Source organism: Protopterus annectens, chromosome 14.part0 (assembly GCF_019279795.1).
Source record: "Protopterus annectens isolate FY-2018-M chromosome 14.part0, PAN1.0, whole genome shotgun sequence".
In the NCBI taxonomy this organism is placed as follows: Eukaryota; Metazoa; Chordata; order Ceratodontiformes; family Protopteridae; genus Protopterus; species Protopterus annectens.
Window position 1 is genome coordinate 364,735,176 of NC_056748.1, and position 12,963 is coordinate 364,748,138.

At 38.1% G+C, this 12,963-nt stretch overlaps 1 protein-coding gene across 3 annotated transcripts in view; it reads right to left on the bottom strand.

The window, feature by feature from the left end:
• Window positions 1–12,963, bottom strand: part of FAM149B1 (family with sequence similarity 149 member B1) — a 1,523,608-nt gene that overhangs the window by 468,391 nt on the left and 1,042,254 nt on the right. For 2 of the 3 annotated variants that reach the window (XM_044056091.1, XM_044056089.1), the window contains exon 10: window positions 11,051–11,174. In XM_044056091.1, the coding sequence (XP_043912026.1) occupies window positions 11,051–11,174 (124 nt within the window). Of the gene's footprint in view, window positions 1–7,816; window positions 8,556–10,782; window positions 11,175–12,963 lie in introns of those variants that run through there. The other variant, XR_006362759.1, reaches the window with a different exon arrangement.

The window sequence follows — 12,963 nt, forward strand, 5'->3', positions numbered from 1 at the left end:
AGGGTCCATTGCAGAATTTGCATGTGAAACCTGGCTAAAGGTATTAGGATGATAGCTGCTGCCATGGATCTCAGTTCTTGTAAGATTTAGCAAAACACAAGCCTCTTAGCTTCCCTTAAGGACTCCTCTCGTACCTCTTGTAAGAACAAATCCAAAAACAAATAAAACAGAGTCCAAACTAGCTGTAATCTTTTATTATAAAACGTAAGTGCTTTCAGGTTAAAAAACCCTTCATCAGACACATTTCACATAACCATGACAGTCTTTAAATATTAAAAACATTTCTAAAAGCAACCAATTACTTTCTATACTTGACCCGCCTTTTCTTTAAGGCTGGTTTTAAAGGTACAGAACTATTTGACCCAGGGGGGTTGTCAGCAGCCAACTGTATAATCCATTTTAACTCTGCATACTCTGTATCATTGACAATGTCCCCACCCCCCCTCTTTTTTTCATCCGTGCAACATGCGGAACCATAAAAACAAAAGTATGATCTCGAAAGCTAGAAACATGCTGGTACAATGCATTACATTTACCGTTCTGTCTATTAGATGACAAATGGTGCAATATTCTTGTTTTTAACTTACAATTAGTTTTTCCAACATAACAACTCGGACATGACTAGCTGCATGCCAAGTAAACCACGTTCTCTGTATGGTATGGCAATCTGCATAAAACTCAAATGTGTATTTTTTGTTTGTAACAGGATATATAAAATAATTTAAACCATTCACATTTGAACATGCTTTGCAATGCCTATAGGGAAAAGTCCCTGTTCTCATTTGTACAGAGGAAATACTGTTAGCCTTCTTATTATTTTTCAAACCAGGTTCTATGCATAACACGTTTGTCTTTTATATTACTATTTCACTTGAAGGTAAATCTAGGTTTCTCATCTAAAATATCCTTCAAGTGACTGTCACTTCTTAGTATCTTCCAATTTTGCTTAATAATATCCCATATACATTGTTACTATAATGTAGCATTACCTTGGGATTGTTGTCATACTTATTAAATGGCTTCAACTTATCTCCCTGTTGTTCTTTATTATCAGAAAACCATGGTCTAGCCCTGACTTCCCTGTTGGACATTATACCGTTCTTAGTTTTTTCTAAATGTTCCTTTGAATAACCCTTTTCCTTAAGATGTTCATTTAACACATATATTTCTTTGTGAAACTCATTATTGTCTGTGCACAGCCGAGAAACTCTGTATCCTTGCCCTTGCATAATATTATGAAAAGTATGCCTAGGATGCATACTACGTGCATTCAAATAATGATTTCTCCAGCATGATTTCCTATGCAAGGTGGTGTTTATCTTACCAATTACATTTTTATTTAATGTGACATCTAAAAAGGGAATGGTCTCATTGCTATGCTCTACTGAGAATCTAAGAAAATCTGTAGTTTTCTCCAAGTAATCAACAAAGTTTAACAGTTCATCACTGCTCTATCCCCAGGAACAAAAAAATATCATCCACAAATCTAGCATAAAAAATTGTTGAAGTCTTCCATAGATGTTCACACTTAAAAATATATTTATCTTCCCAGAAGGCTAACACTAAATTAGCATATGAGTTGGTACAGGGTATGCCCATGGCAACACACTGCACCTGCCTATAATGTGTTCCATTACAAAGAAAGAAGTTACTTTTTAACACCAATGCTAGTGCTTCCAGGATTAAAATATTGGTATTCTCATCACATATATTAACTATATGAAGTACCTCTTTCACTGCCTTTAACCCAAATTAATTTGTGATGACTGTGAACAGACTATTGACATCCATGGTTACCATCAACACATTCTTCAAATCTAAAGTTTGGCAAGCATCAAACAATTTTGATAAGAATTGTGCAGTGTCTTTCAAAATCCTAGGAAAATATGCAAGCAGATTTTTCAATTTTACTTCTACCCACATAGATAAATGTTCAGTAACCCATCCCTTCCCTGAAACTATTGGTCTCATTGGTGGGGATAGGGTATTTTTATGCATTTTTGGTAGTGCTTTAAAAATAGGAATTATTGGATGTTCAATGCTGAAAAATGCATACAGGTCATCATCTAACACTCCATTTATTCTTAAAGTGCTTAACTTCTTACCAACATTACTTATATATTGCTTAACCATCAAAGGTGAAACATTTCTTTAAGTACTAATATCACTAGTTAGGGCATCCAAGGATTGTATGTATGCTGTAGTATCCATAACTGCAACGGTCCCAACCTTATCAGCTGGTTTAGTAACTAGTCTATCATCATTCATTAGATCTAGCAGTGCTTGCCTTTCCAAATAAGTTAAGTTACTAAACCTGCATGTTGCATTATCAAGATAAAGTCTTACTTCATCCTCACAAGTTTTTAAAAAAGTATGAACTGTGGGGTGCACAAATGATACAAAAGTACTTGGATGTTTCATGACATTTCCTTGCAGATCGATTTAGTGCCAACTTCACCCCCTCTCACCCCCTAAAGGGCCTATTTCAATACCAAAAGATTGCCAAATTCCGATAATCACAGCCACACAGGTAGAAACCGCACTCTCCAAAGCTAAGAATACAGCATCCATGGGACCAGATGACATCCCAGGCTGTGTACTACATGAACTACAAAATGAACTGGCACCTCACCCAAGTGTCATGTTTAATCATAGCCTCAGCTCAGGCTTCGTGCTCACTGAGTGGCGCACAGCTACAGTTATCCCACTCCACATGGGAGGATCCACCTTGGATCCTGGGAACTACCGTCCCATCAGTCTGACAAGCCTGATCTGCAAGGGCATGGAACGCATTAGCATGGAACTTATAAACAAAGACATTGGCAACCTTCAAACACTGGACCCCACCCAGTTTGGGTTTGTGAAGGGCCGATCTTGTCTCCTAAAGCTGACTTCTTCGAATCAGTCTCCAGAGCTGTGAACGAGGGTAAGGCGGGTCCACACAGCCTATCTGGACCTCGCCAAGGCCTTCGACACCATCCCCCACTCTGGAATCATAGATAAACTTACTAAGCTGGGCATAAATCCCTACGTCACTCAATGGGTTGCCAACTGGCTTACTGACAGAACCCAGACTGTAAAAGTGGCCAACTCCAAATCCAGCTCCAGACAAGTGGAGTACCTCAGGGTTCAGTCCTGTGACCACTCTTGTTTGACATCTACTTCTCTGAAGTACAGGCCAGCACTAAGGAACTCTGGCTAACAAAGTTCACAGATGACTGCAAACTGGGAGCCGTTATTGAATCCCCAAATGATGTGGATATTCTACAAAAGGGCCTTACAGAAACAGATGCCTGGTGCCAGAGCCATGGGCTCAAGTTTAATGCCAAGAAATGTATAGTGATCTCCTTTGGAAAAAAAACATGTACCCATGAATTACCACATAGGTGGCAGGACACTAAACATCGAAAATGTGATGAGAGACTTAGGGACACAGGTGGACAGTGGTCTCACTTTCGATAACCGCATCACCACAACAGTCAGGAAATCCTATGTGGCACACCTCATCACTAAAGGCTTTTCATCCAGAAAAAAGGAGGTCATTGTCCCACTGTATTCATCCCTCATTAGACCCATTATAGAGTATATTGCCCAGTTTGGTATGTACCTCACAAGACATCTGCAACAGCTGGAAAGACCACAGAAATACCTCACTAAAAGAATCACAGGCCTAAAGCAGATGCCATATGCTGACCATCTACAAAAACTCCAGCTATACTCTGTGGCATATCGTCTACTCAGAGGCAATCTCTGCTTAACATACAAGGCCATGTTAAACCCTGAGCTGTTGGACATGCTCCACTTAAAGAAATCCCAATCCCTCAGAGCCACACGCTCCAGGGATCGAAACTTTGTCATCACAATGAACAAAACATGCTGGAGGGATAGGTTCCTGACCCAGAGACTCCCCATACTCTGGAATAGACTGCCCATACATGTCAAGCAGAGCACCTCATTGGCCCTCTTCAAAAGGAACCTTGATGATTGGATGGGAGATAGGATATTCACCCTGGGGATCATGTCAGTCGCCCTGATAGACAGGGGTCCAGAGAAGTAAATATTGTGGGAATAAATATCTAGGGCATTGTTATGGCTAGGCTTGCATAGGCCCTAGGGCCGATAGCCTAGTACCAACCTATGAATTTATTAGTATAATGGCTGTTTCCCCTAAACATGTTATTCAGAATAACATTCCACCCAAACATGTGCAAATCCAGTACAACTTCACTTAATATTGACGCCCTACTGGGTACAAATGATAATCCTTTATCTAAAACATTAATTTGTTCTTTAGTCAGTTGAACACTAGATATATTAAATACATTGCAGTCATTAAAATCAGTCAGTTCATGACTGTCATTTCACATCCCTTTGTAGAGAGCGACCTCGCCTGTTTTCTTTCTTACTGGTACTGGGAAAGTTGGAAAAGTCATAGAGCTACTCCTTGCTGCAAAAAAAGAAGATGATGAAGAAGAAGGAAGCAAGGTTGTCTGTCTTCCTCCCATGCGGATACTGGGCTGTTTGGTTCCCTGTGTAATGTCATCAGCCCGAGCCACAGTAGAGGTGTTGCTATTAGGATCCATGGCAACCATGGAACATTCTGTTGTCATGGTTGCAGCCAGAAAAGCATTGTTCACATTTTGTTGAACATTAACATTCTGAAAAACATCACTGGGCTCAGTAGACACATTGTTGGTATGCAAGTTACTTGCTACTGCTGGATTAGATTAAGTTCTAGCCTGCTCATGAGGCCATGTAAAAATACAGCCTGTCATGAAGTCTTGATGGTCCCTTTGCATTTTTTTCATCTTCGTTTGCTGCAATTTATTTTCAAACAAGGCTTTATTCAATACTTGGGTGATTTTACACAGATGTTGGTCTGTGTTATAATGCATTTGTAGGTTACTCTGTAGATCTTTTACCTCACTACAAAGTTTCTCTTCAGCAGGTGAAAAATATTCTATACGCAAATTCATATAACAAAAGCTGGTATCTATGTTTATCTGCTGCCAGCATGCTAGTAAGTCTGGACATGCATCTCCTTGTGCTAGCATACATAATACTCTCATCCCCCTAGGCACTATTTTATATTCCAAGCATGCTTCCATATGAAACCTCTGCCATTGCAGGTATTTCAATTTTCTTGTGCTATCATCTAAACAAATCAAAAGCTCAAAGAAAGTCTCATTTAATGGCTCATCTGAAGATAGGCCATTTTCCTGTGTGTAGTTCTTCATCACGTCCATCCCAAGTAAAGGATTTAAACAGGAAGAAACATTACTTTTGAATCTCTCACTTACTGAGCCCAGTGAATGTTTGTGTGGCAGGTAATCCAGTTCACCTCATCATTCTGTAGTTCAGCCATGTGGAAAGAAGATGCAACAACAAACCAAAATGTAGCAAAACACAAGCCTCTTAGCTTCCCTTAAGGACTCCTCTCAAACCTCTTGTAAGAACAAATCCAAAAACAAATGAAACAGAGTTCAAACTGGCCGTAATATTTTATTATAAAACGTAAGTGCTTTCAGGTTGAAAAAACCTTCATCAGACAAACTTCACATAACCATGACAGTCTTTAAATATTAAAACATTTCTAAAAGCAACTAATTACTTTCTATACTTGACCCACCTTTTATTTAAGGCTGGTTTTAAAGGTACAGAACTATTTAACCCAGGTGCTACCACTGCCATTCATTAGGTGAACACCCTAGGGGCTGTGGTGAGACCAAAGGGCAGTGCTTGGAACTGGTAATGACAGGCTCCCAGCTGAAAAAGCAAATACCTTCTGGAGCACCTGTTCATTTTGATGCGATAGTATGCATCCTGAGGATCTGTTGAGCACAACCAATCACCCTTTTGCTTCTTTGCTTTTGTTCGCTGCCTCTCCTGAGGATTTCTTTGAAGAGGATGGAGCTCCAGAAGTAGAAGAAGATGAAGGAAGTAGACCAGTTAGTACCAACTTATTTTTTCTTTCCACAAGAGCCCTATGGTTAAAGCTAGTACAAATCTCACAATAAATATTTGAATGTCCTGCTCCCAGGCAGTATACACATTCTGAGTGATTATCCGAGTTAGGAATTTTGTGCCTACATGAGAAGCACTTATTAAATCGAGTTGGTTTTAATGACATAGCAAAATAGATAGTGAATGAAGGAAACCCTTTGAAAACCTGTGGGTGCCTTCAGCTAGTGTGATTAATGCAATTTGTCTCGATTTATCGACATCCATCAGTTCTTACCTGATAAAGTAAGTTACACCAGGAAGAGAGACATTAACCTTAAAGGGCTATTTGAATCTAGAAAAGGCAACAACAATTCTAGAAACACAGGGAAAACATCAAAGAAACTTGGCACACACAAATGTGGTGCCTGTAACCAATGCTGCTATATGATAGAAAAGGAGAGTTATTACCTAGTTGCCAGAAAAACACATTTGCACTTCTATGGCAGATATACATGCACAACAAAAGGAGTGGTATACCTGGGGGTCTGCATGTCTTGTGACAGTTTTTATATAGGGAAAACAGAGAGGATGCTTAGAAGACATATTTATGAGCACCTCAATGACATTGAAAGAAAAAGGGAGACAAATGCTTTTTACAAGCATTTTTTAAACTGCCCTGACATGCAGCTGAAATTTTTAGTGATTGAGCAGGTCAAGCAGGATGCCAGGGGTGGCAACTGGGAATCTCGTTTAGAAAACTGGGAATTAATTTGGCAGATCAAGCTAAATGCCACCCACCACCCTGGCCTGAATGACAGCATTAGCTTGAGGAGCGTACTAAAAATAAATCGAGACAAATTGCATTAATCACACTAGCTGAAGGCACCCATAGGTTTTCAAAGGGTTTCCTTCATTCACTATCTATTTTTCATTTTCTACCTCAGAGAGACACGGCTAGACCACTCACCGTAAATTGGAACTGCCCACATTGGAGGCTTCATCCATCACATTTGTTACGTAGATACTGACTACATAGAAGGGAAGAGCTATAGAAAAATTGTATAAATATTTTAAGAACACTCTGACTATGTCTTGGTTCTAACTTCCTCTATAATGGAATACAATTAACAGTATTTAAAATTCACGCGTAAAGCATTATTATTCCGTCTATGTACTTCAGAATAAATTTTATGATATAGCTGAGAGCAAATGCATGTTTCAACATGTGAAATTTTAGAACAGTATGCCAGCACATATTTAATATAGGCTTGCATTTTTTATGAATTTTAGTATTTCTTAACTGCATTTTTTAATAGCCAAAACTCTGTCAATTGATGTAATTAGCAAGTGCTAAAAAGATCACATGATTAAATATTCAAGTATATAAAGGACAAGATTCATTAATTTAATTTAACTTGATAAAGCCTGGTACAACCAGGCGAAAGCGCTTGTTCGAAGTGTTCTGTTTTTCATTGAAAATAAAGGATTTAACCCTACCATCTGTATTGCAACTGTCGCTGTTTTTGGGCTACTTTGAAGTTCATTAGAGCTATTTACTTTGCAACAGCATCTGCTAGCTGAACCACGCTGCTTTTAGCCTTTGGGAGCAACTTGTTTATTGGACTTTCACTTGGTTTGTTTGATAGTTATGTAGTTGTTCATCATATAATACAAAAAATCTAATATAATAAATACAAAACTGTAATGAGAATTAACTGATGGTTTACTTTGTATTTATAATATTAATATATACTAAATAGTTATAAATAAAAATGAAAATAACTACTGTATTTTCAAAAGTGGCTTAATGGTAAAATAATCATTAAGTCCTGGAAAAGTAGAAGCATCAGTGTAAAGTTGCCACCACATTTCTTTATATGACAGTAAACTTTTATAATCTCCCCCTTTAGGGTCAATGTGAACATGATCCAAAATACCAAATTTAAAGTAATGTCTGTCTCCACATTTTGTAATATGCCTGTATAAAGCATTGTTCTCTTCCTTCGTCTTAATACTATATAAATGAGCATATATACATTTGTTTAGACATCTCTCTGTCTTTCCAATATAAAATCCGGGGCAGACCATACATTTGGCTAAATATATCACTAACTTAGTATTACAATTACCATATTTAAACTTAATATTTGTCCCATTGGTATTTTCTAGAGTGATACTCCTCTCCTCTAGTATTGTGTAACATTGTTTACAACTTCCACATTTCGTAGTGTGCCTATAAGAGTACACCATAGTGGTACTAATACTTTCTAAATAACTCTTAATATTTCGACCCATTTTTTCACAAATAATGGTTGAATCCCCAATAATTTTACTAAATCCTGGTCTGACTGTATAATAATCCAGTTGTCAGTCATCATTTTCTTAATTTTGTTAATATATGGACCAAATTCAAGAATGCAGGCTCTTCCAAAATTAGTACCAGCTTTGACAATCTTAAACTGATTTTCTATGTCATTTCCTCCATTACTGGAATTTAAGCCCAATAATGGTGTGCATTTTTTACCCCATTCATGTATAATGCTGGTGCAAATTTGGGCCATCATCTTAGTGTCATAACCTCTCTCTCCAAAGAGGGAAGTGATGAAAGATACCTCTTCTAACATTTCTGAGTATGTAGATGTCATTCTAATAGCTCATATGATTTGACCTATATATATATTAGTAAAAAGTTTCCTAGGATGGTTGCTAGTAAATTCTAGATAACTGTTGGAAAAAGTGTTTTTTCTGTATAATCTAGACTTAAAGCTGTTGTCACCCTTGATAATATAGGTGTCTAAATAGGGGAGGCCTGCGTGACTGTGGGATGAAGTAAATTTCAAAAATTCGCTGCTGGTGTTAAGATATTCCAAAAATATCTTTAGTTTAGTTTTAGCTTTAGTTCGGTTGAATTTCATCTAATCCGTTTATTTGTGACCTTGATGTAAGGTGGGTGTACCAAGACACAGAGGACCAGCGTTCTTTACAACTTAATAAATGCAGATAAAACAAAGCACAGACCCTATACTGGCAATTATGCTGCTCCAGGAAAAGTGGAGGGACTGAAATGTAAATATGCCAACAGTAATCCACCTTGTTCTGTGACAACATTCATTAGCAGCAACATGAGTGATTACAGAATTACCCTTTGGAACCTGATACACTGAATGTGCTCAGTGAAGTCTCAGATTCAAAATGGAATGGTATCCTCAACTTCTACAGAATGAGTAAGTAATAAGAATAAAAACTCTTCCCTCTTCTTAAGGCACAGCAGGCTCTATAACCCTTTCCATAGCAGTCTGAGACTGTTCTATCTGCTTTTTTGAGGGGGTTGCTGAAAGGACTATGTCTAAATGTGTCAAGACTGCAAAAATATCTTGTGGGGCAGGCTCCAAAATAGGTATGACACAAGCCCCCTCATCCTTCTCCCTATGACAATGTTTTCACCTTTTCTGGGAAAGGAAGAGAGATTACGACTTGCTTCACAGTGATATTAAAGAAAGAGAGTTTATCAAAAGAAAAGGTCACCTAGTGAAGTGCTAGCAACAAGACAGGTATCACTATCCCTGTCTGCTTCATAAAAAAGTTTCTAATTCTCCTGTCCAATAAGCACTGGAGGGTGGAAACTATATCCTTCTGCTAGTTCCCTGAAGGGTAGGTCAGCTCCTGAGGCAGACATCATCTGAAAACGTGGGTGTGCACTGAGACAGAAAAGTGATGGACTCCTAGGATGAGGCATATAGCAGCCAAACATAGCACTAACATACACTAGGTCTTCACAGAACACTTCACCAATAAGTTGCATTCTTTATTCTTTTTTCATGCATTTACTCACCCACTTGTCATCTCCTAAGCATCTAACTGGATAGTGGATACAACTGAAGGTTCAATGGATATGGAAGTCCCATAGGAGCTTACCCTACTCTCAATGGCGAGTCTTCATCTTTAGAGGAGGCCAAATTTCAAACTCAGAATCAGAGCACAAACACTGAAGTTTATAGTGATGCATGAGACCTCATTAAATGTGATGACACTGCTTTCTAAAAAACTCTCACTTCAATATTTTTGTAAACTGTTGAGCATTTTATGGAGCATAAGCTGAATGAGAACAATTGACCCAAAATATATAAAACCTTGTGCAAAAAATGTTTACAGCAGAGTCCAATGTAAATAAATATCTATAGCAATGTTATACAAATTTCATTGTAAACAAAATGTTCCTTTTAAATGAGTGGTGTTTCTGTTAAGCTGTACCTGTTTCTTAAGAATAAAATATCTGGGTTATCTAATGAGAGTGGGTTTTGTTTAACGAGCAACTGAATAGAATATAAAAAAAAGGCTGAAACAAGCCCAGCCAGAGAGTATTTGCTATTTATGGAATCAGATTTGGTGTTAGAGCAGCAGCTCTAGGATACAGAACCAACCACAGTGAAAGAAGGCCAGGAAGGAGAAAATGAAAACTTATCTTGCTAGAGGCATCCAGAGAGAAGGACAGAACTAACAGCACAGACTGTTTCCCAGTAGTATAACACTGATTTAAAAACACAATGTTTTTTTTTCACCTGTTTAAACCACAAGACTTTGTTTTACCTAGATGAAGAAAGTGGATTTAATCTTGTCTGTATATGATAAACTGTATTTTTTTAAGAGTGGTGGTCACAGCTACTGTAATCTATCATAAGTGATACCACAATCTCCAAATATTTAAACAATGAAGCACAGCGCAATACTTTGTCATTAGATAATTACTTTACCCCATTCATGTATAATGCTGGTGCTAATTTGGGCCATCATCTTAGTGTCATAACCTCTCTCTCCAAAGAGGGAAGTGATGAAAGATACCTCTTCTATTGCTTATTACAGCTTGTGTAATGCACTTAGTTTTTGTGCTGCATAATACCTAATAAAGTGTGTTTGCTATAGTAGACAAAAGTGATTCAATCATGGCTTGCTTAATTCTTACCCCCTGACTAAATATACATACTGGTTTAATGACTAGAAATTTTAAATAGCAGCAAAAATTCCTGCAATCTGATTATTTCATGCTGTGCTCATGTCTGTTTCTATCTCCACACTTCTTCACCATCGAATGTAGATTCTCAGGCACTACCTGTTGCTGGCGGGATGCTGGGACTGTACTGGAATGTTCAGAATCAGCACTGCCAATTGGAGGTAGCAGAGAGTTGCGGCTTAAGGGTGCTGGAGGGGATGACAGATGGTCACTTGCTGTTGATCTGCAATTTGAAAAATTAAAGACATCTTAATACTTACCAAGGCAAAGAACAAGCACCTGTCCTCAGTCCCAAACATTAAATGAACTTCAGCAGCTTCAGATAATGCAAAAAACATCCCTAACAACTTTTAGTTTATCACTACCCTGCAGCACCTTAGAGACTTCAAACATATTCTCTGTTACTAATGTTTAAACATTTAAATCATTCAACATCAACAGTGTATGCACATCATAAATCATACTTTCATTTATACTTACAATGAGGCAAGCACAGTTCTCTTAACTAAACCGTAATTATTCTAAAAAGGCCCAGATTTTAACAGTATCAGTTATAACCAGGGGTGCAACTAGGCATACATAATGAAAACCCTAGCATCAAAAGCATTATGGTCTAGTTTTCAAATAAAAGAATCAAAAAGTGTACAAGTGAAATAGCAAAGAAGGAAAACAATTCTACAGTGATATGTGATTGTTTAGTTTTATTATTATGATTATTATTATTAGCTGCCCAATTAAGATATTCTACAAGGATTTGAATATATGTGCCATGTAACGAATTACATGTGTGTGATATATGCTGGAGAACAAAGCACAGCTATTTTTGGAAGGGACAACAGCATGGGAGAGTAAAGCTGTAGATGTTTGAATGACCACTGCTGCAGTAACCTTAGCTATACGGGTTATATCCTGACAAGGATGTAACAGTTATCCAGCTTCCAAAGCTTCAGGGCAGCTTCCAAGCACCCAAACAGTTAGCTTGAGCTGAGCTGACTAAAAAGACAAGCTTGGGTGCCAAGTCCTTCAGAGGTTTCCTACCAACAGACACAGGGAGGCTAAGCCCTGAAAGGACAATGCTGGCAATAACAAAAAAGTAAATAACCACACCCTAGCATAAACAACACAACAAAAACAAGGGGGGGTGGAGGGAGGGAGCAGCTGCTGCAGCAGTGATAATTTGAACATTTACTGTTATTGTAAGTGTACTTAAACTGTACGATGTTCATCACATTGATCATTGTTGCTGTAGCCTTAGCTATATGGCTAGATTACCCTAGCTTACTACATTTCAGAGGTTGAAGGAGAAGAATCCAGGAGCACCTAGAGAATGGCCCTTGCAAAGCCTCATCAAGACCTAGAGAAGAAATCAAGCTTACAGTGTTTTGTAAAAGTATGTAGAGAGGACCAAGCTGCAGCTTCTAGAAGAGTTCAAGAATTCACTTCTGTGGCTCTACTCGACAGTGATATAGGAAAATAACTTTCTTGGGTGGCGTAAGCCAGGGAACCTTGTTGGCTAGGCTTACTTAGGCCCTTGGGCCGATAGCCTAGTACCTACCTATGAACCCTTTCCAAAAAGTTACAGATGAAGCCAAGGCCTTGGTAGAGTGGGATTTGACCTTGCCTGGAATAGTTTTCTTGTTGTGTTGAGTGTAAGAAAAGGTAATAGCCTTAGACAGCCATTTGTAAATAGTCTGTTTTGACACAGGTTATCCCTTTTTCATACCTTCACAAGAAATGTACAATTGATCTGAAAATCTGAAAGATTTAGTTCTGTCAGGATAACACCAGAGTTGTCTATGAACATTCAAGGTATGGAGCATCTGTTCTCCCTCATACTTTGGTTTAGGAAAGAAAATAGAAAGATGGATAGTTTGGCTTAAATTAAGCTTTGGGTATAAAAGAAGTGTTAGTTATTAAAGAAACCCTGTCCCTGTGTAAAATGAGATAGGGTTAACGCATCATAAGATTTTTCAACTCAGACACCATTCATGCAGTGGTTGGAGCAATCAGTA